General features: G+C 62.8%; 1 protein-coding gene across 1 annotated transcript in view; it reads right to left on the bottom strand.

The window, feature by feature from the left end:
- Positions 1 to 27,655, bottom strand: part of GTF3C3 (general transcription factor IIIC subunit 3) — a 106,611-nt gene that overhangs the window by 58,044 nt on the left and 20,912 nt on the right. Inside the window, exon 6 of the mRNA XM_082263797.1 lies at positions 1,317 to 1,482. Coding sequence (XP_082119923.1) covers positions 1,317 to 1,482 — 166 coding nt within the window. The remainder of the gene's footprint in view (positions 1 to 1,316; positions 1,483 to 27,655) is intronic.

Raw genomic sequence — 27,655 nt, 5'->3', positions numbered from 1 at the left:
AACAGGGCTGTTTAGCCAAAGGGGAGACAGTCGGTCTCCCCCTCCAACAACCCGTCTCCAACCAGGCTACTTCTGTGGTAGCGCTGGCACCAGGGCAGAGTACCGCTGGTCTCTGCCCACTCAGCAACCCACCTGGACATGGACAAATTTCTCTTCTACCCAGGTGTAGCAACCAGTTATTTTGGGTGGGCTGTACTGCTGTCTCTGTTTTGTGGGTGGGCTGCTGGACTAACAAGGGCACTGACCGGCAGAAGGTCAGATACCCTGTTAGTCTGTTTGGAAAAGGGGAGAAATGTGACGAGACCAATCTCGCCACTGGGCGTTGGAGAAGCCTGGTTGCTTGCCTCCTGCTATATGACTATGGACCTAGGGGCTTTTACCCCTTTAGGACTGTATTTGGGCATGAAAACGTGCCTGCGGTCGGTCAGAAAAGGACTTCCGTCTAACTTTTTAACCCCTAGAGGGATTTCTATGATTTTTGGTTATGTTTGCATTTGAAGTATGCTGATTCTGAAAATGTAAGTTTTATTTGAATGTGATGCATATTTTAGAAGTTATGAAAATGTTGCTTTTGGTCTGAGGTGGCTTTGCATTCACCTATTGTCGGGTGTGCTAAGTATTCCTGTTCCATTCTTACAGGCTAATGACCTTGTATTGTTCTGGCCAGGTGGCTAGATAATTAGTTTAGTGTTATTTTGTGCCTGTTTACAAATCTATCTGCATATGCTAATGCAATGAGACTCACATTACCTGATAGTGTATATAATGTGTTTGTGTGGATTTAATAAACAATTCTAAGTCAGACCACTGCTTGAACCTCACACGGAGCCTTGTCTCGTTCTTGGGGGGATTCACTGTATGCTGTTGGAGACTGATTGCTAGGAGTGTAAGCTGATGTATGCTTTTCCTGTTCGTCTGCTAGCAGCTATTCGTGAGGTTCCAGGTTGGAGTGCTATTTTGTATCCAGTTCGGGAGTTTGGAGTTCTGCAGTAGCTGTGCCTATCTCTCAGAAAGGGGCATATCACCTAAACGGATTTTAACCCCTTGTCTGCTGAAACGGTCCGTTACAGAGGGGACAGCAAATTTACACTGTTATACAAGCTGTACACTCACTACTTTACATTGTAGCAAAGTGTCATTTCTTCAGTGTTGTCACATGAAAAGATAGAATAAAATATTTACAAAAATGTGAGGGGTGTACTCACTTTTGTGAGATAATGTATATGCTTACCGCGTGCCAAGCTGGCCAAATTTAATGATGCAAAATATAGAATTCCTGAAGTTCTGCTTTTAAAAGAAAGGTTTCAATGACGTACTTGGCCATATCTCTTGCCAGCTGCATGAAGCGTTCTCCATCGGACGGAGACAACAGATTCAAGATCCGACGGTATCCATCCATGGCCAGTTTGTGTTCTCCCACCTGCTCATAAAGGCTCGATCGTTCCCACAAGTAACGGACGTTTGTAGAGTTATACTTTAGCGCTGTAAAACACAACATCAATTATTCTACATTACAATGTCTAGGTAACAAAATTACCTCATGTGCTTGTCTATAGATAGTATGGATACAACGTAACAACATGTATAGATACATACATATGTACATACATACACACACAAACACATACATACATATATATATATATATATATATAAAAATCCAAAAGAGATTGCGGCACTCATGGGTCTAAAAAGGTGCACACACAGTGAATAATTTTTTTTCAAGAGGCACAAGCTCGTCTTCCTCAGGACAGAAGTCCTGAGGAAGACGAGCTTGTGCCTTGTCGAAATCAAATCACTGTGCATTCACCTTTCATTCAAAATCTGGTCAGGGGTCTGGTCTGGTCTGGGGTCTGGTCTGGGATCTGGTCTGGTCTGGGGTCTGGTCTGGGGTCTGGTCTTGGGTCAGGTCTGGTCTGGGGTCTGGTCTGGTCTGGGGTCTGGTCTGGGGTCTGGTCTGGTCTGGGGGCTGGTCTGGGGTCTGGTCTGGGGTCTGGTCTGGGATCTGGTCTGGGGTCTGGTCTGGGGTCTGGTCTGGGATCTGGTCTGGTCTGGTCTCTGGTCTGGTCTGGGGTCTGGTGTCTGGTCTGGGGTCTGGTCTAAGGTCTGGTCTGGGGTCTGGTCTGGTCTGGGGTCTGGTCTGGGGTCTGGTCTGAGGTCTGGTCTGGGGTCTGGTCGGGTCTGGTCTGGGGTCTGGTCTGGGGTCTGGTCTAGGGTCTGGTCTGGGGGCTGGTCTGGGGGCTGGTCTGGGGGCTGGTCTGGGGGCTGGTCTGGGGGCTGGTCTGGTCTGGGGTCTGGTTTTGGGTCTGGTCTGGGGTCTGGTCTGGGGTCTGGTCTGGGGTCTGGTATGGGGTCTGGTCTGGGGTCTGGTCTGGGGTCTGGTCTGGGGTCTGGTCTGGTCTGGGGTCTGGTCTGGGGTCTGGTCTGGTCGGGTCTGGTCTGGGGTGTGGAGGGGTCTGGTCTGGGGTCTGGTCTGGTTTGGGGTCTGGTCTGGGGTCTGCTCTGGTCTGGGGTCTGGTCTGGGGTCTGGTCTGGGGTCTAATCTGGTCTGGGGTCTGGTCTGGGGTCTGGTCTGGGGTCTGGTCTTTGGTCTGGTGTCTGGTCTGGGGTCTGGCCTGGGGTCTGGTCTGGGGTCTGGTCTGGTCTGGGGTCTGGTCTGGTCGGGTCTGGTCTGGGGTCTGGTCTGGTTGGGTCTGGTCTGGGGTCTGGTCTGGGGTCTGGTCTGGGATCTGGTCTTTGGTCTGGTCTGGGGTCTGGTCTGGGGTCTGGTCTGGGCTGGGGTCTGGTCTGGGGTCTGGTCTGGGGTCTGGTCTGGTCTGGAGTCTGGTCTGGGGTCTGGTCTGGTCTGGGGTCGGGTATGGTCTGGGGTCTGGTCTGGGGTCTGGTCTGGGGTCTGGTCTGGGGTCTGGTCTGGGGTCTAGTCTGGGGTCTGGTCTGGGGTCTGGTCTGGTCTGGGGTCTGGTATCTGGTCTGGTCTGGGGTCTGGTCTGATCTGGGGTCTGGTCTGGGGTCTGGTCTGGGGTCTGGTCTGGGGTCTGGTCTGGGGTCTGGTCCGGGGGCTGGTCTGGGGTCTGGTCTGGGGTCTGGTCTGGTCTGGGGTCTGGTCTGGGATCTGGTCTGGGGTCTGGTATAGGGTCTGGTCTGGGGTCTGGTCTGGGGTCTGGTCTGGTCTGGGGTCTGGTCTGGGGTCTGGTCTGGGGTCTGGTATGGGGTCTGGTCTGGGGTCTGGTCTTGTCTGGGGTCTGGTCTGGGGTCTGGTCTGGGGTCTGGTCTGGGGTCTGGTCTGGTCTGGGGTCTGGTATGGGGTCTGGTCTGGCCTGGGGTCTGGTCTGGTCTGGGGTCTGGTCTGGGGTCTGGTCTGGTCTGGGGTCTGGTCTGGGGTCTGGTCTGGTCGGGTCTGGTCTGTGGTCTGGTGGGGTATGGTCTGGTCTGGGGTCTGGTCTGGTCTGGTCTGGGGTCTGGTCTGGTCTGGGGTCTGGTCTGGGATCTGGTCTGGGGTCTGGTCTGGGATCTGGTCTGGGATCTGGTCTGGGGTCTGGTCTGGTCTGGGGTCTGGTCTGGTCTGGGGTCAGGTCTGGGGTCTGGTCTAGTATGGTCTGGTCTGGGGTCAGGTCTGGGGTCTGGTCTGGGGTCTGGTCTGGGGTCTGGTCTGGTCTGGGGTCTGGTCTGGGGTCTGGTCTGGTCTGGGGTCTGGTCTGGGGTCAGGTCTGGTCTGGGGTCTGGTCTGGGGTCTGGTCTGGGGTCTGGTCTGGGGTCTGGTCTGGGGTCTGGTCTGGTCTGGGGTCTGGTCTGGTTTGGGGTCTGGTCTGGGGTCTGGTCTGGTCTGGGATCTGGTCTGGGGTCTGGTCTGGGGTCTGGTCTGGTCTGGGGTCTGGTCTGGGGTCTGGTCTGGGGTCTGGTCTTGTCTGGTCTGGGGTCTGGTCTGGGGTCTGGTCTGGGGTCTGGTCTGGGGTCTGGTCTGGGGTCTGGTCTGGGGTCTGGTGTCTGGTCTGGGGTCTGGTCTGGGGTCTGGGGTCTGGTCTGGGATCTGGTCTGGGGTCTGGTCTGGGGTCGGGTCTGGTCTGGGGTGTGGTCTGGGGTCTGGTCTGGTCTGGGGTCTGGTCTGAGGTCTGGTCTGGGGTCTGGTCTGGGGTCTGGTGTCTGGTCTGGGGTCTGGTCTGGTCTGGGGTCTGGTCTGGGGTCTGGTCTGGTGTCTGGTCTGGGGTCAGGTCTGGTCTGGGGTCTGGTGTCTGGTCTGGGGTCTGGTCTGGTCTGGGGTCTGGTCTGGTCTGGGGTCTGGTCTGGTTTGGGGTCTGGTCTGTGGTCTGGTCTGGGGTCTGGTCTGGGGTCTGGTCTGGGATCCGTTCTGGGGTCTGGTCTGGGGTCTGGTCTGGTCTGGGGTCTGGTCTGGGGTCTGGTCTGGTATGGGGTCTGGTCTGGGGTCTGGTCTGGTCTGGGGTCTGGTCTGGTCCGGTCTGGTGTCTGGTCTGGTGTCTGGTCTGGTCTGGGGTCTGGTCTGGGGTCTGGTCTGGTGTCTGGTCTGGGGTCAGGTCTGGTCTGGGGTCTGGTGTCTGGTCTGGGGTCTGGTCTGGTCTGGGGTCTGGTCTGGTCTGGGGTCTGGTCTGGTCTGGGGTCTGGTCTGGTTTGGGGTCTGGCCTGTGGTCTGGGGTCTGGTCTGGGGTCTGGTCTGGGATCCGTTCTGGGGTCTGGTCTGGGGTCTGGTCTGGTCTGGGGTCTGGTCTGGGGTCTGGTCTGGTATGGGGTCTGGTCTGGGGTCTGGTCTGGTCTGGGGTCTGGTCTGGTCCGGGGGCTGGTCTGGGGTCTGGTCTGGGGTCTGGTCTGGTGTCTGGTCTGGTCTGGGGTCTGGTCTGGGGTCTGGTCTGGGATCTGGTCTGGGGTCTGGTCTGGTCTGGGGTCTGGTCTGGGGTCTGGTCTTGTCTGGGGTCTTGTCTGGGGTCTGGTCTGAGGTCTGGTCTGGTCTGGGGTTTGGTCTGGGGTCTGGTCTGGGGTCTGGTCTGGGGTCTGGTTTGGGGTCTGGTCTGGTCTGGGGTCTGGTCTGGAGTCTGGTCTGGTCTGGGGTCTGGTCTGGGGTCTGGTCTGGTCTGGGGTCTGGTGTCTGGTCTGGGGTCTGGTCTGGGGTCTGGTCTGGGGACTGGTCTGGTCTGGGGTCTGGTCTGGGGTCTGGTCGGGTCTGGGGTCTGGTCTGGGGTCTGGTCTGGTCTGGGGTCTGGTCTGGGGTCTGGTCAGGTCTGGTCTGGGGTCTGGTCTGGGGTCTGGTCTGGGGTCAGGTCTGGTCTGGGGTCTGGTCTGGGGTCTGGTATGGTCTGGGGTCTGGTCTGGTCTGGGGTCTGGTCTGGGGGCTGGTCTGGGGTCTGGACTGGTCTGGGGTCTGGTCTGGGGTCTGGTCTGGGGTCTGGTCTGGGATCTGGTCTGGGATCTGGTCTGGGGTCTGGTCTGGTCTGGGGTCTGGTCTGGGGTCTGGTCTGGGGTCTGGTCTGGTCTGGGGTCTGGTGTCTGGTCTGGTCTGGGGTCTGGTCTGGTCTAGGGTCTGGTCTGGGGTCTGGTCTGAGGTCTGGTCTGGGGTCTGGGGTCTGGTCTGAGGTCTGGGGTCTGGTCTGAGGTCTGGTCTGGGGTCTGGTCTGGGGTCTGGTCTGGTGTGGGATCTGGTCTGGTCTGGGGTCTGGTCTGGTCTGGGGTCTGGTCTGGTCTGGGGTCTGGTCTGGTCTGGGGTTTGGTCTGGTCTGGGGTCTGGTCTGGTCTGGTCTGGGATCTGGTTTTGGGTCTGGTCTGGGGTCTGGTCTGGTCTGGGGTCTGGTCTGGGGTCTGGTCTGGGGTCTGGTCTGGGGTCTGGTCTGGGGTCTGGTGGGGTCTGGTCTGGGGTCTGGTGGGGTCTGGTCTGGTCTGGGGTCTGGTTTGGGGTCTGGTCTGGGGTCTGGTCTGGTCTGGGGTCTGGTGTCTGGTCTGGGGTCTGGTCTGGGATCTGGTCTGGGGTCTGGTCTGGGGTCTGGGATCTGGTCTGGGGCTGGTCTGGTCTGGGGTCTGGTCTGGGGTCTGATCTGGGGTCTGGTCTGGTATGGGGTCAGGTCTGGGGTATGGTCTAGTCTGGTCTGGTCTGGGGTCTGGTGTGGGGTCTGGTCTGGTCTGGTCTGGGGTCTGGTCTGGTCTGGTCTGGGGTCTGGTCTGGTCTGGGGTCTGGTCTGGTCTGGGGTCTGGTCTGGGGTCAGGTCTGGTCTGGGGTCTGGTCTAGGGTCTGGTCTGGTCTGGGGTCTGGTCTGGTCTGGGGTCTGGTCTGTGGTCTGGTCTGGGGTCTGGTCTGGTCTGGGATCTGGTCTGGGGTCTGGTCTGGGGTCTGGTCTGGTATGGGGTCTGGTCTTGTCTGGTCTGGGGTCTGGTCTGGGGTCTGGTCTGGGGTCAGGTCTGGTCTGGGGTCTGGTCTGGGGTCTGGTCTGGTCTGGGGTCTGGTCTGGGGTCTGGTCTGGTTTGGGGTCTGGTCTGTGGTCTGGTCTGGGGTCTGGTCTGGGGTCTGGTCTGGTCTGGGATCTGGTCTGGGGTCTGGTCTGGGGTCTGGTCTGGGGTCTGGTCTGGGGTCGGGTCTGATCTGGGGTGTGGTCTGGGGTCTGGTCTGGTCTGGGGTCTGGTCTGGGGTCTGGTCTGGGGTCGGGTCTGCTCTGGGGTCTGGTCTGGGGTCTGGTCTGGGGTCTGGTCTGGGGTCTGGTCTGGGGTCTGGTATGGTCTGGGGTCTGGGATCTGGTCTGGGGTCTGGTCTGGTCTTTGGTCTGGTCTGGTCTGGGATCTGGTCTGGGGTCTGGTCTGGGGTGTGGTCTGGGGTTTGGTCTGGGGCCTGGTCTGGGGCCTGGTCTGGGGTCTGGTCTGGTCGGGTCTGGGGTCTGGTCTGGGGTCTGGTCTGGGGTCTGGTCTGGGGTCTGGTCTGGGGTCGGGTCTGGGGTCTGGTCTGAGGTCTGGTCTGGGGTCTGGGGTCTGGTCTGGGGTCTAGTCTGGGGTCTAGTCTGGGGTCTGGTCTGGGGTCTGGTCTGGTATGGGGTCTGGTCTGGGGTCTGGTCGGGTCTGGGGTCTGGTCTGGGGTCTGGTCTGGGGTCTGGTCTGGTCTGGGGTCTGGTCTGATCTGGGGTCTGGTCTGGGGTCTGGTCTGGTCCGGGGGCTGGTCTGGGGTCTGGTCTGGGGTCTGGTCTGGTCCGGGGGCTGGTCTGGTCTGGGGTCTGGTCTGGGGTCTGGTCTGGTCTGGGGTCTGGTCTGGGGTCTGGTCTGGGGTCTGGGGTCTGGTCTGGGGTCTGGTCTGGGGTCTGGTTTGGGGTCTGGTCTGGTCTGGGGTCTGGTCTGGAGTCTGGTCTGGTCTGGGGTCTGGTCTGGGGTCTGGTGTCTGGTCTGGGGTCTGGTCTGGGGTCTGGTCTGGGGTCTGGTCTGGGGACTGGTCTGGTCTGGGGTCTGGTCTGGGGTCTGGTCGGGTCTGGTCTGGGGTCTGGTCTGGGGTCTGGTCTGGTCTGGGGTTTGGTCTGGTCTGGTCTGGGGTCTGGTCTGGGGTCTGGTCTGGGGTCTGGTCTGGGGTCTGGTCTGGGGTCTGGTATGGTCTGGGGTCTGGTCTGGTCTGGGGTCTGGTCTGGGGTCTGGTCTGGGGTCTGGACTGGTCTGGGGTCTGGTCTGGGGTCTGGTCTGGGGTCTGGTCTGGGGTCTGGTCTGGGATCTGGTCTGGGGTCTGGTCTGGTCTGGGGTCTGGTCTGGGGTCTGGTCTGGGGTCTGGTCTGGTCTGGGGTCTGGTGTCTGGTCTGGTCTGGGGTCTGGTCTGGGGTCTGGTCTGGGGTCTGGTCTGAGGTCTGGTCTGGGGTCTGGTCTGAGGTCTGGTCTGGGGTCTGGTCTGGTCTGGGGTCTGGTCTGGGGTTTGGTCTGGGGTCTGGTCTGGTCTGGGATCTGGTTTTGGGTCTGGTCTGGGGTCTGGTCTGGTCTGGGGTCTTGTCTGGGGTCTGGTCTGGGGTCTGGTCTGGTCTGGGGTCTGGTCTGGGGTCTGGTCTGGGGTCTGGTGGGGTCTGGTCTGGGGTCTGGTGGGGTCTGGTCTGGTCTGGGGTCTGGTTTGGGGTCTGGTCTGGGGTCTGGTCTGGTCTGGGGTCTGGTGTCTGGTCTGGGGTCTGGTCTGGGATCTGGTCTGGGGTCTGGTCTGGGATCTGGTCTGGGGCTGGTCTGGTCTGGGTTCTGGTCTGGGGTCTAATCTGGGGTCTGGTCTGGGGTCAGGTCTGGGGTCTGGTCTAGTCTGGTCTGGTCTGGGGTCTGGTGTGGGGTCTGGTCTGGTCTGGTCTGGTCTGGTCTGGTCTGGTCTGGGGTCTGGTCTGGTCTGGGGTCTGGTCTGGGGTCTGGTCTGGTCTGGGGTCTGGTCTGGGGTCAGGTCTGGTCTGGGGTCTGGTCTGGTCTGGGGTCTGGTCTGGGGTCTGGTTTGGGGTCTGGTCTGTGGTCTGGTCTGGGGTCTGGTCTGGTCTGGGATCTGGTCTGGGGTCTGGTCTGGTCTGGGGTTTGGTCTGGTATGGGGTCTGGTCTTGTCTGGTCTGGGGTCTGGTCTGGGGTCAGGTCTGGTCTGGGGTCTGGTCTGGTCTGGGGTCTGGTCTGGTCTGGGGTCTGGTCTGGTCTGGGGTCTGGTCTGGTTTGGGGTCTGGTCTGTGGTCTGGTCTGGGGTCTGGTCTGGGGTCTGGTCTGGGGTCTGGTCTGGTATGGGGTCTGGTCTGGGGTCTGGTCTGGGGTCTGGTCTGGGGTCTGGTCTGGTCTGGGGTCTGGTCTGGGGTCTGGTCTGGGGTCGGGTCTGGGGTCTGGTCTGATCTGGGGTGTGGTCTGGGGTGTGGTCTGGGGTCTGGTCTGGTCTGGGGTCTGGTCTGAGGTCTGGTCTGCTCTGGGGTCTGGTCTGGGGTCTGGTCTGGGGTCTGGTCTGGTCTGGGGTCTGGTCTGGTCTGGGGTCTGGTCTGGGGTCAGGTCTGGTCTGGGGTCAGGTCTGGTCTGGGGTCTGGTCTGGTCTAGGGTCTGGTCTGGGGTCTGGTCTGGGGTCTGGTCTGGGGTCTGGTCTGGTCTGGGGTCTGGTCTGGGGTCTGGTCTGGGGTCTGGTCTGGTCTGGGGTCTGGTCTGGGGTCTGGTCTGGGGTCTGGTCTGCTCTGGGGTCTGGTCTGGTCTGGGGTCTGGTCTGGGGTCTGGTCTGGGGTCTGGTCTGGGGTCTGGTCTGGTCTGGGGTCTGGTCTGGGGTCTGGTCTGGGGTCTGGTCTGGGGTCTGGTCGGGTCTGGTCTGGGGTCTGGTCTGGGGTCTGGTCTGGGGTGTGGTCTGGTCTGGTCTGGGGTCTGGTCTGGGGTCTGGTCTGGGGTCTGGTCTGGGGTCTGGTCTGGTCTGGGGTCGGGTCTGGTCTGGGGACGGGTCTGGTCTGATCTGGGGTGTGGTCTGGGGTCTGGTCTGGTCTGGGGTCTGGTCTGAGGTCTGGTCTGGGGTCTGGTCTGGGGTCTGGTCTGGGGTCTGGTCTGAGGTCTGGTCTGGGGTCTGGTCTGGGATCTGGTCTGGGGTCTAGTCTGGGGTCTGGTCTGGGGTCTGGTCTGGGGTCTGGTCTGGTCTGGTGTCTGGTCTGGAGTCTGGTCTGGGGTTTGGTCTGGTCTGGGGTCTGGTCTGGGGTCTGGTCTGGTCTGGGGTTTGATCTGGTCTGGGGTCTGGTCTGGTCTGGGGTCTGGTCTGGGGTCTGGTCTGAGGTCTGGTCTGGGGTCTGGTCTGATCTGGGGTCTGGTCTGAGGTCTGGTCTGGGGTCTGGTTTGGGGTCTGGTCTGGGGTCTGTTCTGGGGTCTGCTCTGGGGTCTGGTCTGGGGTCTGGTCTGGTCTGGGGTCTGGTCTGGTCTGGGGTCTGGTCTGGGGTCTGGTCTGAGGTCTGGTCTGGTCTGGGGTCTGGTCTGGGGTCTGGTCTGGTCTGGGGTCTGGTCTGGGGTCTGGTCTGGTCTGGGGTCTGGTCTGGGGTCTGGTCTGAGGTCTGGTCTGGGGTCTGGTCTGGGGTCTGGTCTGGGATCTGGTCTGGGGTCTGGTCTGGGATCTGGTCTGGTCTGGGGTCTAGTCTGGGGTCTTTTCTGGGGTCTGGTCTGGTCTGGGGTCTGGTCTGGGGTCTGGTCTGGGGTCTGGTCTGGGGTCTGGTCTGGTGTCTGGTCTGGGGTCTGGTCTGGGGTCTGGTCTGGTCTGGGGTCTGGGGTCTGGTTTGGGGTCTGGTCTGGGGTCTGTTCTGGGGTCTGGTCTGGTCTGGGGTCTGGGGTCTGGTCTGGGGTCTGGTCTGGGGTCTGGTCTGGTCTGGGGTCTGGGGTCTGGTCTGGGGTCTGGTCTGGTGTCTGGTCTGGTCTGGTGTCTGGTCTGGTCTGGTGTCTGGTCTGGTCTGGTGTCTGGTCTGGGGTCTGGTCTGGTCTTGGGACTGGTCTGGTCTGGGGTCTGGTCTGGGGTCTGGTCTTGGGTCTGGTCTGGGGTCTGGTCTGGGGTCTGGTCTGGGGTCTGGACTGGGGTCTGGACTGGTCTGGGGTCTGGTCTGGTCTGGTCTGGGGTCTGGTCTTGGGTCTGGTCTGGGGTCTGGTCTTGGGTCTGGTCTGGGGTGTGGTCTGGGGTGTGGTCTGGGGTCTGGTCTGGGGTCTGGTCTGGGGTCTGGTCTGGTCTCTGGTCTGGGGTCTGTTCTGGGGTTTGGTCTGGTGTCTGGTCTGGTGTCTGGTCTGGTCTGGGGTCTGGTCTGGGGTCTGGTCTGAGGTCTGGTCGGGGGTCTGGTCTGGGGTCTGGTCTGGGGTCTGGTCTGGGGTCTGGGGTTTGGTCTGGTGTCTGGTCTGGTCTGGGATCTGGTCTGGGGTCTGGTCTGGGGTCTGGTCTGGGGTCTGGTCTGGGGTCGGGTCTGGTCTCTGGTCTGGTCTGGGGTCTGGTGTCTGGTCTGGGGTCTGGTCTGGGGTCTGGTCTGGGGTCTGGTCTGGTCTGGGGTCTGGTCTGGGGTCTGGTCTGAGGTCTGGGGTCTGGTCTGGTCGGGTCTGGTCTGGTCTGGGGTCTGGTCTGGGGTCTGGTCTGGGGGCTGGTCTGGGGGCTGGTCTGGTCTGGGGGCTGGTCTGTGATCTGGTCTGGTCTGGGGTCTGGTCTGGGGTTTGGTCTGGTGTCTGGTCTGGGGTCTGGTCTGGTCTGGGGTCTGGTCTGGGGTCTGGTCTGGGGTCTGGTCTGGGGTCTGGTCTGGGGTCTGGTATGGTCTGGCCTGGGGTCCGGTCTGGGGTCTGGTCTGGGGTCTGGTCTGGTCTGGGGTCTGGTCTGGGGTCTGGTCTGGTCGGGTCTGGTCTGGGGTCTGGTGGTGTATGGTCTGGTCTGGGGTCTGGTCTGGTTTGGGGTCTGGTCTGGGGTCTGGTCTGGGGTCTGGTCTGGTCTGGGGTCTGGTGTCTGGTCTGGGGTCTGGTCTGGGATCTGGTCTGGGGTCTGGTCTGGGGTCTGGTCTGGGATCTGGTCTGGGATCTGGTCTGGGATCTGGTCTGGTCTGGTCTGGGGTCTGGTCTGGGGTCTGGTCTGGTCTGGGGTCAGGTCTGGGGTCTGGTCTAGTATGGTCTGGGGTCTGGTCTGGGGTCTGGTCTGGTCTGGTCTGGGGTCTGGTCTGGGGTCTGGTCTGGGGTCTGGTCTGGTCTGGGGTCTGGTCTGGGGTCTGGTCTGGGGTCTGGTCTGGGGTCTGGTCTGGTATGGGGTCTGGTCTGGGGTCTGGTCTTGTCTGGTCTGGGGTCTGGTCTGGGGTCTGGTCTGGTCTGGGGTCTGGTCTGGGGTCTGGTCTGGTCTGGGGTCTGGTCTGGGGTCTGGACTGGGGTCTGGTCTGGTCTGGGGTCTGGTCTGGGGTCTGGGGTCTGGTCTGGTGTGGGGTCTGGTGTGGGGTCTGGTGTGGGGTCTGGTCTGGGGTCTGGTCTGGGGTCTGGTCTGGTCTGGGGTCTGGTCTGGGGTCTGGTCTGGTCTGGGGTCTGGTCTGGGGTCTGGTCTGGGGTCGGGTCTGGTCTGGGGTCTGGTCTGGTCTGGGGGCTGGTCTGAGGTCTGGTCTGGGGTCTGGTCTGGTCTGGGGTCTGGTCTGGGGTCTGGTCTGGGATCTGGTCTGGTCTGGGGTCTGGTCTGGTCTGGGGTCTGGTATGGGGTCAGGTCTGGTCTGGGGTCTGGTCTGGGGTCTGGTCTGGTCTGGGGTCTGGTCTGGTTTGGGGTCTGGTCTGTGGTCTGGTCTGGGGTCTGGTCTGGTCTGGGTTCTGGTCTGGGGTCTGGGGTCTGGTCTGGGGTCTGGTCTGGTATGGGGTCTGGTCTTGTCTGGGGTCTGGTCTGGGGTCTGGTCTGGGGTCTGGTCTGGGGTCTGGTCTGGTGTCTGGTCTGGGGTCTGGTCTGGTCTGGGGTCTGGTCTGGGGTCTGGACTGGGGTCTGGTCTGGTCTGGGGTCTGGTCTGGGGTCTGGTCTGGTCTGGGGTCTGGTCTTGGGTCTGGTCTGGGGTCTGGTCTGGGGTCTGGTCTGGGGTCTCGTCTGGTGTCTGGTCTGGTGTCTGGTCTGGGGTCTGGTCGGGTCTGGTCTGGGGTCTGGTCTGGGGTGTGGTCTGGGGTGTGGTCTGGGGTCTGGTCTGGTTTGGGGTCTGGTCTGAGGTCTGGTCTGGGGTCTGGTCTGGTCTGGGGTCTGGTCTGGTTTGGGGTCTGGTCTGGGGTCTGGTCTGGTGTCTGGTCTGGGGTCTGGTCTGAGGTTTGGTCTAGGGTCTGGTCTGGGGTCTGGTCTGGGGTCTGGTCTGGGGTCTAGTCTGGGGTCTGGTCTGGTCTGGGGTCTGGTCTGGTGTCTGGTCTGCTCTGGGGTCTGGTCTGGGGTCTGGTCTGGGGTCTGGTCTGGGGTCTGGGGTCTGGTCTGGGGTCTGGTCTGGTCTGGGGTCTGGTCTGGGGTCTGGTCTGGGGTCTGGGATCTGGTCTGCTCTGGGGTCTGGTCTGGGGTCTGGTCTGGTCTGGGGTCTGGTCTGGGGTCTGGTCTGGCCTGGGGTCTGGTCTGGTCTGGGGTCTGGTCTGGTCTGGGGTCTGGTCTGGTCGGGTCTGGTCTGGGGTCTGGTCTGGTCTGGGGTCTGGTTGGGTCTGGTCTGGGGTCTGGTCTGGGGTCTGGTATGGTCTGGGGTCTGGTCTGGGATCTGGTCTGGGGTCTGGTCTGGGGTCTGGTCTGGTCTTTGGTCTGGTCTGGTCTGGGATCTGATCTGGGGTCTGGTCTGGGGTGTGGTCTGGGGTTTGGTCTGGGCTGGGGTCTGGTCTGGGGTCTGGTCTGGTCTGGGGTCTGGTCTGGGGTCTGGTCTGGTCTAAGATCTGGTCTGGTCGGGTCTGGGGTCTGGTCTGGTCTGGGGTCTGGTCTGGGGTCTGGTCTGGGGTCTGGTCTGGGGTCGGGTCTGGGGTCTGGTCTGGGGTCTGGTCTGGGGTCTGGTCTGAGGTCTGGTCTGGGGTCTGGTCTGGGGTCTGGTCTGGTCTGGGGTCTGGTCTGGGGTCTGGTCTGGGGTCTGGTCTGGTCTGGGGTCTGGTCTGGGGTCTGGTCTGGGGTCTGGTCTGGGGTCTGGTCTGGGGTTTGGTCTGGGGTCTGGTCTGGTGTCTGGTCTGGTGTCTGGTCTGGTGTCTGGGGTCTGGTCTGGTCTGGGGTCTGGTCGGGGGTCTGGTCGGGGGTCGGGTCGGGGGTCTGGTCTGGGGTCTGGGGTTTGGTCTGGTCTGGGGTCTGATCTGGGGTCTGGTCTGGGGTCTGGTCTGGTCTGGGATCTGGTCTGGGGTCTGGTCTGGGGTCTGGTCTGGGGTCTGGTCTGGGGTCTGGTCTGGTCTGGGGTCTGGTGTCTGGTCTGGTCTGGGGTCTGGTCTGGGGTCTGGTCTGGTCTGGGGTCTGGTCTGGGGTCTGGTCTGAGGTCTGGTCGGGTCTGGTCTGGTCTGGGGTCTGGTCTGGGGTCTGGTCTGGGGGCTGGTCTGGGGGCTGGTCTGGGGTCTGGTCTGGGGTCTGGTCTGGTCTGGGGTCTGGTCTGGGGTCTGGTCTGTGATCTGGCCTGGTCTGGGGTCTGGTCTGGTCTGGGGTTTGGTCCGGTCTGGGGTTTGGTCTGGTCTGGGGTCTGGTCTGGGGTCTGGTCTGGGGTCTGGTTTTGAGTCTGGTTTTGGGTCTGGTCTGGGGTCTGGTCTGGGGTCTGGTATGGGGTCTGGTCTGGTCTGGTATGGGGTCTGGTCTGGTCTGGCCTGGGGTCTGGTCTGGGGTCTGGGGTCTGGTCTGGTCTGGGGTCTGGTCTGGGGTCTGGTCTGGTCGGGTCTGGTCTGGGGTCTAGTGGGGTATGGTCTGGGGTCTGGTCTGGGGTCTGGTCTGGTTTGGGGTCTGGTCTGGGGTCTGGTCTGGTCTGGTCTGGGGTCTGGTCTGGGGTCTGGTGTCTGGTCTGGGATCTGGTCTGGGGTCTGGTCTGGGGTCTGGTCTGGGATCTGGTCTGGGGTCTGGTCTGATCTGGGGTCTGGTTTGGGGTCTGGTCTGGGGTCTGGTCTGGTCTGGGGTCAGGTCTAGTATGGTCTGGTCTGGGGTCTGGTCTGGGGTCTGGTCTGGTCTGGGGTCTGGTCTGGGGTCTGGTCTGGGGTCTGGTCTGGGGTCTGGTCTGGTCTGGGGTCTGGTCTGGGGTCTGGTCTGGGGTCTGGTCTGGGATCTGGTCTGGGGTCTGGTCTGGGGTCTGGTCTGGGGTCTGGTCTGGGGTCTGGTCTGGGGTCTGGTCTGTGGTCTGGTCTGTGGTCTGGTCTGGGGTCTGGTCTGGGGTCTGGTCTGGTCTGGGATCTGGTCTGGGGTCTGGTCTGGGGTCTGGTCTGGTCTGGGGTCTGGTCTGGGGTCTGGTCTGGGGTCTGGTCTGGTATGGGGTCTGGTCTGGGGTCTGGTCTTGTCTGGTCTGGGTTCTGGTCTGGGGTCTGGTCTGGTGTCTTAGTCTGGGGTCTGGTCTGGGGTCTGGACTGGGGTCTGGTCTGGGGTCTGGTCTGGGGTCTGGTCTGGGGTCTGAGGTCTGGTCCGGTCTGGGGTCTGGTCTGGTCTGGGGTCTGGTCTGGGGTCTGGTCTGGTGTCTGGTCTGGGGTCTGATCTGGGGTCTGGTCTGGGGTCTGGTCTGGGGTCTGGTCTGGGGTCTGGTCTGGGGTCTGGTCTGGTGTCTGGTCTGGTGTCTGGTCTGGGGTCTGGTCTGGGGTCTGGTCTGGTCTGGGGTCTGGGGTCTGGTTTGGGGTCTTGTCTGGGGTCTGTTCTGGGGTCTGGTCTGGTCTGGGGTCTGGGGTCTGGTCTGGGGTCTGGTCTGGGGTCTGGTCTGGTCTGGGGTCTGGGGTCTGGTCTGGGGTCTGGTCTGGTGTCTGGTCTGGTCTGGTCTGGTGTCTGGTCTGGTCTGGTGTCTGGTCTGGTCTGGTGTCTGGTCTGGGGTCTGGTCTGGTCTTGGGACTGGTCTGGTCTGGGGTCTGGTCTGGGGTCTGGTCTTGGGTCTGGTCTGGGGTCTGGTCTGGGGTCTGGACTGGGGTCTGGACTGGTCTGGGGTCTGGTCTGGTCTGGGGTCTGGTCTTGGGTCTGGTCTGGGGTGTGGTCTGGGGTGTGGTCTGGGGTGTGGTCTGGGGTCTGGTCTGGGGTCTGGTCTGGGGTCTGGTCTGGTCTCTGGTCTGGGGTCTGTTCTGGGGTTTGGTCTGGTGTCTGGTCTGGTGTCTGGTCTGGTCTGGGGTCTGGTCTGGGGTCTGGTCTGAGGTCTGGTCGGGGGTCTGGTCTGGGGTCTGGTCTGGGGTCTGGTCTGGGGTCTGGGGTTTGGTCTGGTGTCTGGTCTGGTCTGGGATCTGGTCTGGGGTCTGGTCTGGGGTCTGGTCTGGGGTCGGGTCTGGTCTCTGGTCTGGTCTGGGGTCTGGTGTCTGGTCTGGTCTGGGGTCTGGTCTGGGGTCTGGTCTGGGGTCTGGTCTGGTCTGGGGTCTGGTCTGGGGTCTGGTCTGAGGTCTGGGGTCTGGTCTGGTCGGGTCTGGTCTGGGGTCTGGTCTGGGGTCTGGTCTGGGGTCTGGTCTGGGGGCTGGTCTGGGGGCTGGTCTGGTCTGGGGTCTGGTCTGTGATCTGGTCTGGTCTGGGGTCTGGTCTGGGGTTTGGTCTGGTGTCTGGTCTGGGGTCTGGTCTGGTCTGGGGTCTGGTCTGGGGTCTGGTCTGGGGTCTGGTCTGGGGTCTGGTCTGGGGTCTGGTATGGTCTGGCCTGGGGTCCGGTCTGGGGTCTGGTCTGGGGTCTGGTCTGGTCTGGGGTCTGGTCTGGGGTCTGGTCTGGTCGGGTCTGGTCTGGGGTCTGGTGGTGTATGGTCTGGTCTGGGGTCTGGTCTGGTTTGGGGTCTGGTCTGGGGTCTGGTCTGGGGTCTGGTCTGGTCTGGGGTCTGGTGTCTGGTCTGGGGTCTGGTCTGGGATCTGGTCTGGGGTCTGGTCTGGGGTCTGGTCTGGGATCTGGTCTGGGATCTGGTCTGGGATCTGGTCTGGTCTGGTCTGGGGTCTGGTCTGGGGTCTGGTCTGGTCTGGGGTCAGGTCTGGGGTCTGGTCTAGTATGGTCTGGGGTCTGGTCTGGGGTCTGGTCTGGTCTGGTCTGGGGTCTGGTCTGGGGTCTGGTCTGGGGTCTGGTCTGGTCTGGGGTCTGATCTGGGGTCTGGTCTGGGGTCTGGTCTGGGATCTGGTCTGGGGTCTGGTCTGGGGTCTGGTCTGGGGTCTGGTCTGGGGTCTGGTCTGGGGTCTGGTCTGGTATGGGGTCTGGTCTGGGGTCTGGTCTTGTCTGGTCTGGGGTCTGGTCTGGGGTCTGGTCTGGTCTGGGGTCTGGTCTGGGGTCTGGTCTGGTCTGGGGTCTGGTCTGGGGTCTGGACTGGGGTCTGGTCTGGTCTGGGGTCTGGTCTGGGGTCTGGGGTCTGGTCTGGTGTGGGGTCTGGTGTGGGGTCTGGTGTGGGGTCTGGTGTGGGGTGTGGTCTGGGGTCTGGTCTGGGGTCTGGTCTGGGGTCTGGTCTGGGGTCTGGTCTGGTCTGGGGTCTGGTCTGGGGTCTGGTCTGGGGTCGGGTCTGGTCTGGGGTCTGGTCTGGTCTGGGGGCTGGTCTGAGGTCTGGTCTGGGGTCTGGTCTGGTCTGGGGTCTGGTCTGGGGTCTGGTCTGGGATCTGGTCTGGTCTGGGGTCTGGTCTGGTCCGGGGTCTGGTCTGGGGTCTGGTCTGGGGTCTGGTCTGGTCTGGGGTCTGGTCTGGTTTGGGGTCTGGTCTGTGGTCTGGTCTGGGGTCTGGTCTGGTCTGGGTTCTGGTCTGGGGTCTGGTCTGGGGTCTGGTCTGGGGTCTGGTCTGGGGTCTGGTCTGGTATGGGGTCTGGTCTTGTCTGGGGTCTGGTCTGGGGTCTGGTCTGGGGTCTGGTCTGGGGTCTGGTCTGGGGTCTGGTCTGGTGTCTGGTCTGGGGTCTGGTCTGGTCTGGGGTCTGGTCTGGGGTCTGGACTGGGGTCTGGTCTGGTCTGGGGTCTGGTCTGGTCTGGGGTCTGGTCTTGGGTCTGGTCTGGTCTGGGGTCTGGTCTGGGGTCTCGTCTGGTGTCTGGTCTGGTGTCTGGTCTGGGGTCTGGTCGGGTCTGGTCTGGGGTCTGGTCTGGGGTGTGGTCTGGGGTGTGGTCTGGGGTCTGGTCTGGTTTGGGGTCTGGTCTGAGGTCTGGTCTGGGGTCTGGTCTGGTCTGGTCTGGGGTCTGGTCTGGTTTGGGGTCTGGTCTGGGGTCTGGTCTGGTGTCTGGTCTGGGGTCTGGTCTGAGGTTTGGTCTGGGGTCTAGTCTGGGGTCTGGTCTGGTCTGGGGTCTGGTCTGGTGTCTGGTCTGCTCTGGGGTCTGGTCTGGGGTCTGGTCTGGTCTGGGGTCTGGTCTGGGGTCTGGGGTCTGGTCTGGGGTCTGGTCTGGTCTGGGGTCTGGTCTGGTCTGGGGTCTGGTCTGGGGTCTGGTCTGGGGTCTGGGATCTGGTCTGCTCTGGGGTCTGGTCTGGGGTCTGGTCTGGTCTGGGGTCTGGTCTGGGGTCTGGTCTGGCCTGGGGTCTGGTCTGGTCTGGGGTCTGGTCTGGTCTGGTCTGGGGTCTGGTCTGGTCGGGTCTGGTCTGGGGTCTGGTCTGGTCTGGGGTCTGGTTGGGTCTGGTCTGGGGTCTGGTCTGGGGTCTGGTATGGTCTGGGGTCTGGTCTGGGATCTGGTCTGGGGTCTGGTCTGGGGTCTGGTCTGGTCTTTGGTCTGGTCTGGTCTGGGATCTGATCTGGGGTCTGGTCTGGGGTGTGGTCTGGGGTTTGGTCTGGGCTGGGGTCTGGTCTGGGGTCTGGTCTGGTCTGGGGTCTGGTCTGGGGTCTGGTCTGGTCTGGGATCTGGTCTGGTCGGGTCTGGGGTCTGGTCTGGTCTGGGGTCTGGTCTGGGGTCTGGTCTGGGGTCTGGTCTGGGGTCGGGTCTGGGGTCTGGTCTGGGGTCTGGTCTGGGGTCTGGTCTGAGGTCTGGTCTGGGGTCTGGTCTGGGGTCTGGTCTGGTCTGGGGTCTGGTCTGGGGTCTGGTCTGGGGTCTGGTCTGGTCTGGGGTCTGGTCTGGGGTCTGGTCTGGTCTGGTGTCTGGTCTGGTGTCTGGTCTGGTGTCTGGGGTCTGGTCTGGTCTGGGGTCTGGTCGGGGGTCTGGTCGGGGGTCGGGTCGGGGGTCTGGTCTGGGGTCTGGGGTTTGGTCTGGTCTGGGGTCTGGTCTGGTCTGGGGTCTGGTCTGGGGTCTGGTCTGGTCTGGGATCTGGTCTGGGGTCTGGTCTGGGGTCTGGTCTGGGGTCTGGTCTGGTCTGGGGTCTGGTGTCTGGTCTGGTCTGGGGTCTGGTCTGAGGTCTGGTCGGGTCTGGTCTGGTCTGGGGTCTGGTCTGGGGTCTGGTCTGGGGGCTGGTCTGGGGGCTGGTCTGGGGTCTGGTCTGGGGTCTGGTCTGGGGTCTGGTCTGGTCTGGGGTCTGGTCTGGGGTCTGGTCTGTGATCTGGCCTGGTCTGGGGTCTGGTCTGGTCTGGGGTTTGGTCCGGTCTGGGGTTTGGTCTGGTCTGGGGTCTGGTCTGGGGTCTGGTCTGGTCTGGGGTCTGGTTTTGAGTCTGGTTTTGGGTCTGGTCTGGGGTCTGGTCTGGGGTCTGGTATGGGGTCTGGTCTGGTCTGGTATGGGGTCTGGTCTGGTCTGGCCTGGGGTCTGGTCTGGGGTCTGGTCTGGTCTGGGGTCTGGTCTGGGGTCTGGTCTGGTCGGGTCTGGTCTGGGGTCTAGTGGGGTATGGTCTGGGGTCTGGTCTGGGGTCTGGTCTGGTTTGGGGTCTGGTCTGGGGTCTGGTCTGGTCTGGTCTGGGGTCTGGTCTGGGGTCTGGTGTCTGGTCTGGGATCTGGTCTGGGGTCTGGTCTGGGGTCTGGTCTGGGATCTGGTCTGGGATCTGGTCTGGGGTCTGGTCTGATCTGGGGTCTGGTTTGGGGTCTGGTCTGGGGTCTGGTCTGGTCTGGGGTCAGGTCTAGTATGGTCTGGTCTGGGGTCTGGTCTGGTCTGGGGTCTGGTCTGGGGTCTGGTCTGGGGTCTGGTCTGGGGTCTGGTCTGGTCTGGGGTCTGGTCTGGGGTCTGGTCTGGGGTCTGGTCTGGGATCTGGTCTGGGGTCTGGTCTGGGGTCTGGTCTGGGGTCTGGTCTGGGGTCTGGTCTGTGGTCTGGTCTGTGGTCTGGTCTGGGGTCTGGTCTGGGGTCTGGTCTGGTCTGGGATCTGGTCTGGGGTCTGGTCTGGGGTCTGGTCTGGTCTGGGGTCTGGTCTGGGGTCTGGTCTGGGGTCTGGTCTGGTATGGGGTCTGGTCTGGGGTCTGGTCTTGTCTGGTCTGGGTTCTGGTCTGGGGTCTGGTCTGGTGTCTTAGTCTGGGGTCTGGTCTGGGGTCTGGACTGGGGTCTGGTCTGGGGTCTGGTCTGGGGTCTGAGGTCTGGTCCGGTCTGGGGTCTGGTCTGGTCTGGGGTCTGGTCTGGGGTCTGGTCTGGTGTCTGGTCTGGGGTCTGATCTGGGGTCTGGTCTGGGGTCTGGTCTGGGGTCTGGTCTGCTCTGGGGTCTGCTCTGGGGTCTGCTCTGGGGTCTGGTCTGGTGTCTGGTCTGGGGTCTGGTCGGGTCTGGTCTGGGGTCTGGTCTGGGGTCTGGTCTGGGGTCGGGTCTGGTCTGGGGTGTGGTCTGGGGTCTGGTCTGGTCTGGGGTCTGGTCTGAGGTCTGGTCTGGGGTCTGGTCTGGGGTCTGGTCTGGGGTCTGGTCTGGGGTCTGGTCTGGTCTGGGGTCTGGTCTGGGGTCAGGTCTGGTCTGGGGTCTGGTCTGGGGTCTGGTCTGGTCTGGGGTCTGGTCTGGTATGGGGTCTGGTATGGTTTGGGGTCTGGTCTGTGGTCTGGTCTGGGGTCTGGTCTGGGGTCTGGTCTGGTCTGGGTTCTGGTCTGGGGTCTGGTCTGGTCTGGGGTCTGGTCTGGGGTCTGGTCTGGTATGGGGTCTGGTCTGGGGTCTGGTCGGGTCTGGTCTGGGGTCTGGTCTGGGGTCTGGGGTCTGGTCTGGGGTCTGGTCTGGGGTCTGGTCTGGTCTGGGGTCTGGTCTGGTGTCTGGTCTGGGGTCTGATCTGGGGTCTGGTCTGGTGTCTGGTCTGGTGTCTGGTCTGGTGTCTGGACTGGGGTCTGGACTGGGGTCTGGTCTGGGGTCTGGTCTGGGGTCTGGTCTGGTCTGGTCTGGGGTCTGGTCTGGTGTCTGGTCTGGGGTCTGATCTGGGGTCTGATCTGGTCTGGTGTCTGGTCTGGTGTCTGGTCTGGTGTCTGGTCTGGGGTCTGGTCGGGTCTGGTCTGGGGTCTGGTCTGGGGTCTGGTCTGGGGTCTGGTCTGGGGTCTGGTCTGGGGTGTGGTCTGGGGTCTGGTCTGGTCTGGGGTCTGGTCTGAGGTCTGGTCTGGGGTCTGGTCTGGTCTGGTCTGGGGTCTGGTCTGGGGTCTGGTCTGGTTTGGGGTCTGGTCTGGGGTCTGGTCTGGTGTCTGGTCTGGGATCTGGTCTGGGGTCTGGTCTGGGGTCTGGTCTGGGATCTGGTCTGGGGTCTGGTCTGGGGTCTGGTCTGGTCTGGGGTCTGGTCTGGTCTGGGGTCTGGTCTGGGGTCTGGTCTGGTCTGGGGTCTGGTCTGGGGTCTGGTCTGGTCTGGGGTCTGGTCTGGGGTCAGGTCTGGTCTGGGGTCTGGTCTGGGGTCTGGGATCTGGCCTGGTCTGGGGTCTGGTCTGGGGTCTGGTCTGGGGTCTGGTCTGGGGTCTGGTCTGGTCGGGTCTGGTCTGGGGTCTGGTCTGGTCTGGGGTCTGGTTGGGTCTGGTCTGGGATCTGGTATGGTCTGGGGTCTGGTTGGGTCTGGTCTGGGGTCTGGTCTGATCTGGGGTCTGGTCTGGTCTTTGGTCTGGTCTGGGATCTGGTCTGGGGTCTGATCTGGGGTGTGGTCTGGGGTTTGGTCTGGTCTGGGGTCTGGTCTGGGGTGTGGTCTGGGGTGTGGTCTGGGGTTTGGTCTGGTCTGGGGTCTGGTCTGGGGTCTGGTCTGGGGTCTGGTCTGGTCTGGGATCTGGTCTGGTCGGGTCTGGGGTCTGGTCTGGTCTGGGGTCTGGTCTGGAGTCGGGTCTGGGGTCGGGTCTGAGGTCTGGGGTCTGGTCTGAGGTCTGGTCTGAGGTCTGGTCTGGGGTCTGGTCTGGGGTCTAGTCTGGGGTCTGGTCTGGGGTCTGGTCTGGTATGGGGTCTGGTCTGGGGTCTGGTCGGGTCTGGGGTCTGGTCTGGGGTCTGGGATCTGGTGCCTGGTCTGGTCTGGGGTCTGGTCTGGTCTGGTCTGATCTGGGGTCTGGTCTGGGGTCTGGTCTGGGGTCTGGTCTGGTCTGGGGTCTGGTCTGGGGTCTGGTCTGGTCCGGGAGCTGGTCTGGGGTCTGGTCTGGTGTCTGGTCTGGTCTGGGGTCTGGTCTGGGGTCTGGTTTGGGGTCTGGTCTGGTCTGGGGTCTGGTCTGGTCTGGGGTCTGGTGGGGTCTGGTCTGGGGTCTGGTGGGGTCTGGTCTGGTCTGGGGTCTGGTCTGGTTTGGGGTCTGGTCTGGGGTCTGGTCTGGTCTGGGGTCTGGTGTCTTGTCTGGGGTCTGGTCTGGGGTCTGGTCTGGGGTCTGGTCTGGTCTGGGGTCTGGTCTGGGGTCTGATCTGGGGTCTGGTCTGGGGTCAGGTCTGGGGTCTGGTCTGGGGTCAGGTCTGGGGTCTGGTCTAGTCTGGTCTGGTCTGGGGTCTGGTGTGGGGTCTGGTCTGGGGTCTGGTGTGGGGTCTGGTCTGGTCTGGGGTCTGGTCTGGGGTCTGGTCTGGGGTCTGGTCTGGTCTGGGGTCTGGTCTGGGGTCTGGTCTGGGGTCTGGTCTGGTCTGGGGTCTGGTCTGGGGTCTGGTCTGGGGTCTGGTCTGGGGTCTGGGGTCTAATCTGGTCTGGGGTCTGGTCTGGGGTCTGGTCTGGTCTGGGGTCTGGGGTCTAATCTGGTCTGGGGTCTGGTCTGGTCTGGGGTCTGGTCTGGTCTGGGGTCTGGTCTGGTCTGGGGTCTGGTCTGGGGTCTGGTCTGGGGTCTGGTCTGGGGTCTGGTCTGGTCTGGGGTCTGGTGTCTTGTCTGGGGTCTGGTCTGGGGTCTGGTCTGGGGTCTGGCCTGGTCTGGGGTCTGGTCTGGGGTCTGATCTGGGGTCTGGTCTGGGGTCAGGTCTGGGGTCTGGTCTGGGGTCAGGTCTGGGGTCTGGTCTAGTCTGGTCTGGTCTGGGGTCTGGTGTGGGGTCTGGTCTGGGGTCTGGTGTGGGGTCTGGTCTGGTCTGGTCTGGGGTCTGGTCTGGGGTCTGGTCTGGGGTCTGGTCTGGGGTCTGGTCTGGTCTGGGGTCTGGTCTGGGGTCTGGTCTGGGGTCTGGTCTGGGGTCTGGTCTGGGGTCTGGTCTGGGGTCTGGGGTCTAATCTGGTCTGGGGTCTGGTCTGGGGTCTGGTCTGGTCTGGGGTCTGGGGTCTAATCTGGTCTGGGGTCTGGTCTGGTCTGGGGTCTGGTCTGGTCTGGGGTCTGGTCTGGGGTCTGGTCTGGGGTCTGGTCTGGGGTCTGGTCTGGGGTCTGGGGTCTGGTCTGGTCTGGGGTCTGGTCTGGTCTGGGGTCTGGTCTGGGGTCTGGTCTGGGGTCTGGTCTGGGGTCTAGTCTGGTCTGGGGTCTGGTCTGGGGTCTGGTTTGGAGTCTGGTCTGGGGTCTGGTCTGGGGTCTGTTCTGGGGTCTGGTCTGGGGTCTGGTCTGGTCTGGGGTCTGGTCTGGGGTCTGGTCTGGGGTCTGGGGTCTGATCTGGTCTGGGGTCTGGTCTGGGGTCTGGTCTGTGGTCTGGGGTCTGGTCTGGGGTCTGGTCTGGGGTCTGGTCTGGGGTCTGGTCTGGTCTGGGGTCTGGTCTGGGGTCTGGTCTGTGGTCTTGTCTGGGGTCTGGTCTGGGGTCTGATCTGGTCTGGGGTCTGGTCTGGGGTCTGGTCTGTGGTCTGGTCTGGTCTGGGGTCTGGTCTGGGGTCTGGTCTGGGGTCTGGGGTCTGATCTGGTCTGGGGTCTGGGGTCTGGTATAGGGTTTGGTCTGGGGTTTGGTCTGGTGTCCTGTCTGGTCTGGGGTCTGGTCTGGGGTCTGGTCTGGGGTCTGGTCTGGTGTGGGGTCTGGTGTGGGGTCTGGTCTGGGGTCTGGTCTGGGGTCTGGTCTGGGGTCTGGTCTGGTGTGGGGTCTGGTGTGGGGTCTGGTCTGGGGTCTGGTCTGGGGTCTGGTCTGGGGTCTGGTCTGGTCTGGAGTCTGGTCCGGAGTCTGGTCTGGGGTCTGGTCTGGGGTCTGGTCTGAGGTCTGGTCTGGTCTGGGGTCTGGTCTGAGGTCTGGTCTGGGGTCTGGTCTGGGGTCTGGTCTGGGGTCTGGTCTGGTCTGGGGTCTGGTCTAGGGTCTGGTCTGGGGTCTGGTCTGGGGTCTGGTCTGGTCTGGGGTCTGGTCTGGTCTGGGGTCTGGTCTGGGGTCTGGTCTGGGGTCTGGTCTGGGGTCTGGTCTGGTCTGGGGTCTGGTCTGGTCTGGTCTGGGGTCTGGTCTGGGGTCTGGTTTGGGGTCTGGTCTGGTCTGGGGTCTGGTCTGGGGTCTAGTCTGGTCTGGTGTCTGGTCTGGTCTGGGGTCTGGTCTGGGGTCTGGTTTGGAGTCTGGTCTGGGGTCTGGTCTGGGGTCTGGTCTGGGGTCTGGTCTGGTCTGGGGTCTGGGGTCTGATCTGGTCTGGGGTCTGGTCTGGGGTCTGGTCTGTGGTCTGGGGTCTGGTCTGTGGTCTGGGGTCTGGTCTGGGGTCTGGTCTGGTCTGGGGTCTGGTCTGGGGTCTGGTCTGGGGTCTGGTCTGGTCTGGGGTCTGGTCTGGGGTCTGGTCTGGGGTCTGGTCTGGTCTGGGGTCTGGTCTGGTCTGGGGTCTGGTCTGGGGTCTGGTCTGGTCTGGGGTCTGGTCTAGGGTCTGGTCTGGGGTCTGGTCTAGGGTCTGGTCTGGGGTCTGGTCTGGGGTCTGGTCTGGGGTCTGGTCTGGTCTGGGGTCTGGTCTGGTCTGGTCTGGGGTCTGGTCTGGGGTCTGGTCTGGGGTCTGGTCTAAGGTCTGGTCTGGGGTCTAGTCTGGTCTGGTGTCTGGTCTGGTCTGGGGTCTGGTCTGGGGTCTGGTTTGGAGTCTGGTCTGGGGTCTGGTCTGGGGTCTGGTCTGGGGTCTGGTCTGGGGTCTGGTCTGGTCTGGGGTCTGGGGTCTGATCTGGTCTGGGGTCTGGTCTGGTCTGGGGTCTGGTCTGTGGTCTGGGGTCTGGTCTGTGGTCTGGGGTCTGGTCTGGGGTCTGGTCTGGTCTGGGGTCTGGTCTGGGGTCTGGTCTGGTCTGGGGTCTGGTCTGGGGTCTGGTCTGGTCTGGGGTCTGGTCTGGTCTGGGGTCTGGTCTGGGGTCTGGGGTCTGGTCTGGGGTCTGGTCTGGTCTGGGGTCTGGTCTAGGGTCTGGTCTGGGGTCTGGTCTAGGGTCTGGTCTGGGGTCTGGTCTGGGGTCTGGTCTGGGGTCTGGTCTAGGGTCTGGTCTGGTCTGGGGTCTGGTCTAGGGTCTGGTCTGGTCTGGGGTCTGGTCTAGGGTCTGGTCTGGTCTGGGGTCTGGTCTAGGGTCTGGTCTGGTCTGGGGTCTGGTCTGGTCTGGGGTCTGGTCTAGGGTCTGGTCTGGGGTCTGGTCTGGGGTCTGGTCTGGGGTCTGGTCTGTGGTCTGGTCTGTGGTCTGGTCTGGGGTCTGGTCTGGGGTCTGGTCTGGTCTGGGATCTGGTCTGGGGTCTGGTCTGGGGTCTGGTCTGGTCTGGGGTCTGGTCTGGGGTCTGGTCTGGGGTCTGGTCTGGTATGGGGTCTGGTCTGGGGTCTGGTCTTGTCTGGTCTGGGTTCTGGTCTGGGGTCTGGTCTGGTGTCTTAGTCTGGGGTCTGGTCTGGGGTCTGGACTGGGGTCTGGTCTGGGGTCTGGTCTGGGGTCTGGTCTGGGGTCTGAGGTCTGGTCCGGTCTGGGGTCTGGTCTGGTCTGGGGTCTGGTCTGGGGTCTGGTCTGGTGTCTGGTCTGGGGTCTGATCTGGGGTCTGGTCTGGGGTCTGGTCTGGGGTCTGGTCTGCTCTGGGGTCTGCTCTGGGGTCTGCTCTGGGGTCTGGTCTGGTGTCTGGTCTGGGGTCTGGTCGGGTCTGGTCTGGGGTCTGGTCTGGGGTCTGGTCTGGGGTCTGGTCTGGGGTCTGGTCTGGGGTCGGGTCTGGTCTGGGGTGTGGTCTGGGGTCTGGTCTGGTCTGGGGTCTGGTCTGAGGTCTGGTCTGGGGTCTGGTCTGGGGTCTGGTCTGGGGTCTGGTCTGGTCTGGGGTCTGGTCTGGGGTCAGGTCTGGTCTGGGGTCTGGTCTGGGGTCTGGTCTGGTCTGGGGTCTGGTCTGGTATGGGGTCTGGTATGGTTTGGGGTCTGGTCTGTGGTCTGGTCTGGGGTCTGGTCTGGGGTCTGGTCTGGGGTCTGGTCTGGGGTCTGGTCTGGGGTCTGGTCTGGTCTGGGTTCTGGTCTGGGGTCTGGTCTGGTCTGGGGTCTGGTCTGGGGTCTGGTCTGGTATGGGGTCTGGTCTGGGGTCTGGTCGGGTCTGGTCTGGGGTCTGGTCTGGGGTCTGGGGTCTGGTCTGGGGTCTGGTCTGGGGTCTGGTCTGGTCTGGGGTCTGGTCTGGTGTCTGGTCTGGGGTCTGATCTGGGGTCTGGTCTGGTGTCTGGTCTGGTGTCTGGTCTGGTGTCTGGACTGGGGTCTGGACTGGGGTCTGGTCTGGTCTGGGGTCTGGTCTGGGGTCTGGTCTGGTCTGGGGTCTGGTCTGGGGTCTGGTCTGGTCTGGTCTGGGGTCTGGTCTGGTGTCTGGTCTGGGGTCTGGTCTGGTCTGGTGTCTGGTCTGGTGTCTGGTCTGGTGTCTGGTCTGGGGTCTGGTCGGGTCTGGTCTGGGGTCTGGTCTGGGGTCTGGTCTGGGGTCGGGTCTGGTCTGGGGTGTGGTCTGGGGTCTGGTCTGGTCTGGGGTCTGGTCTGAGGTCTGGTCTGGGGTCTGGTCTGGTCTGGTCTGGGGTCTGGTCTGGGGTCTGGTCTGGTTTGGGGTCTGGTCTGGGGTCTGGTCTGGGGTCTGGTCTGGTTTGGGGTCTGGTCTGGGGTCTGGTCTGGTGTCTGGTCTGGGATCTGGTCTGGGGTCTGGTCTGGGGTCTGGTCTGGGGTCTGGTCTGGGATCTGGTCTGGGGTCTGGTCTGGGGTCTGGTCTGGTCTGGGGTCTGGTCTGGTCTGGGGTCTGGTCTGGGGTCTGGTCTGGTCTGGGGTCTGGTCTGGGGTCAGGTCTGGTCTGGGGTCTGGTCTGGGGTCTGGGATCTGGCCTGGTCTGGGGTCTGGTCTGGGGTCTGGTCTGGGGTCTGGTCTGGGGTCTGGTCTGGTCTGGGGTCTGGTTGGGTCTGGTCTGGGATCTGGTATGGTCTGGGGTCTGGTTGGGTCTGGGGTGGGGTCTGGTCTGATCTGGGGTCTGGTCTGGTCTTTGGTCTGGTCTGGGATCTGGTCTGGGGTCTGATCTGGGGTGTGGTCTGGGGTTTGGTCTGGTCTGGGGTCTGGTCTGGGGTGTGGTCTGGGGTGTGGTCTGGGGTTTGGTCTGGTCTGGGGTCTGGTCTGGGGTCTGGTCTGGTCTGGGATCTGGTCTGGTCGGGTCTGGGGTCTGGTCTGGAGTCGGGTCTGGGGTCGGGTCTGAGGTCTGGGGTCTGGTCTGAGGTCTGGTCTGAGGTCTGGTCTGGGGTCTGGTCTGGGGTCTAGTCTGGGGTCTGGTCTGGGGTCTGGTCTGGTATGGGGTCTGGTCTGGGGTCTGGGATCTGGTGCCTGGTCTGGTCTGGGGTCTGGTCTGGTCTGGTCTGATCTGGGGTCTGGTCTGGGGTCTGGTCTGGGGTCTGGTCTGGGGTCTGGTCTGGGGTCTGGTCTGGGGTCTGGTCTGGGGTCTGGTCTGGTCCGGGAGCTGGTCTGGGGTCTGGTCTGGTGTCTGGTCTGGTCTGGGGTCTGGTCTGGGGTCTGGTTTGGGGTCTGGTCTGGTCTGGGGTCTGGTGGGGTCTGGTCTGGGGTCTGGTGGGGTCTGGTCTGGTCTGGGGTCTGGTCTGGTTTGGGGTCTGGTCTGGGGTCTGGTCTGGTCTGGGGTCTGG

The sequence above is a fragment of the Pelophylax lessonae genome (genome assembly GCF_965119305.1).
Source record: "Pelophylax lessonae genome assembly, chromosome: 7".
In the NCBI taxonomy this organism is placed as follows: domain Eukaryota; kingdom Metazoa; phylum Chordata; class Amphibia; order Anura; family Ranidae; genus Pelophylax; species Pelophylax lessonae.
Note: the sequence above shows the minus strand (reverse complement) of the source record. Positions and strands in the feature narration are given on the sequence as shown.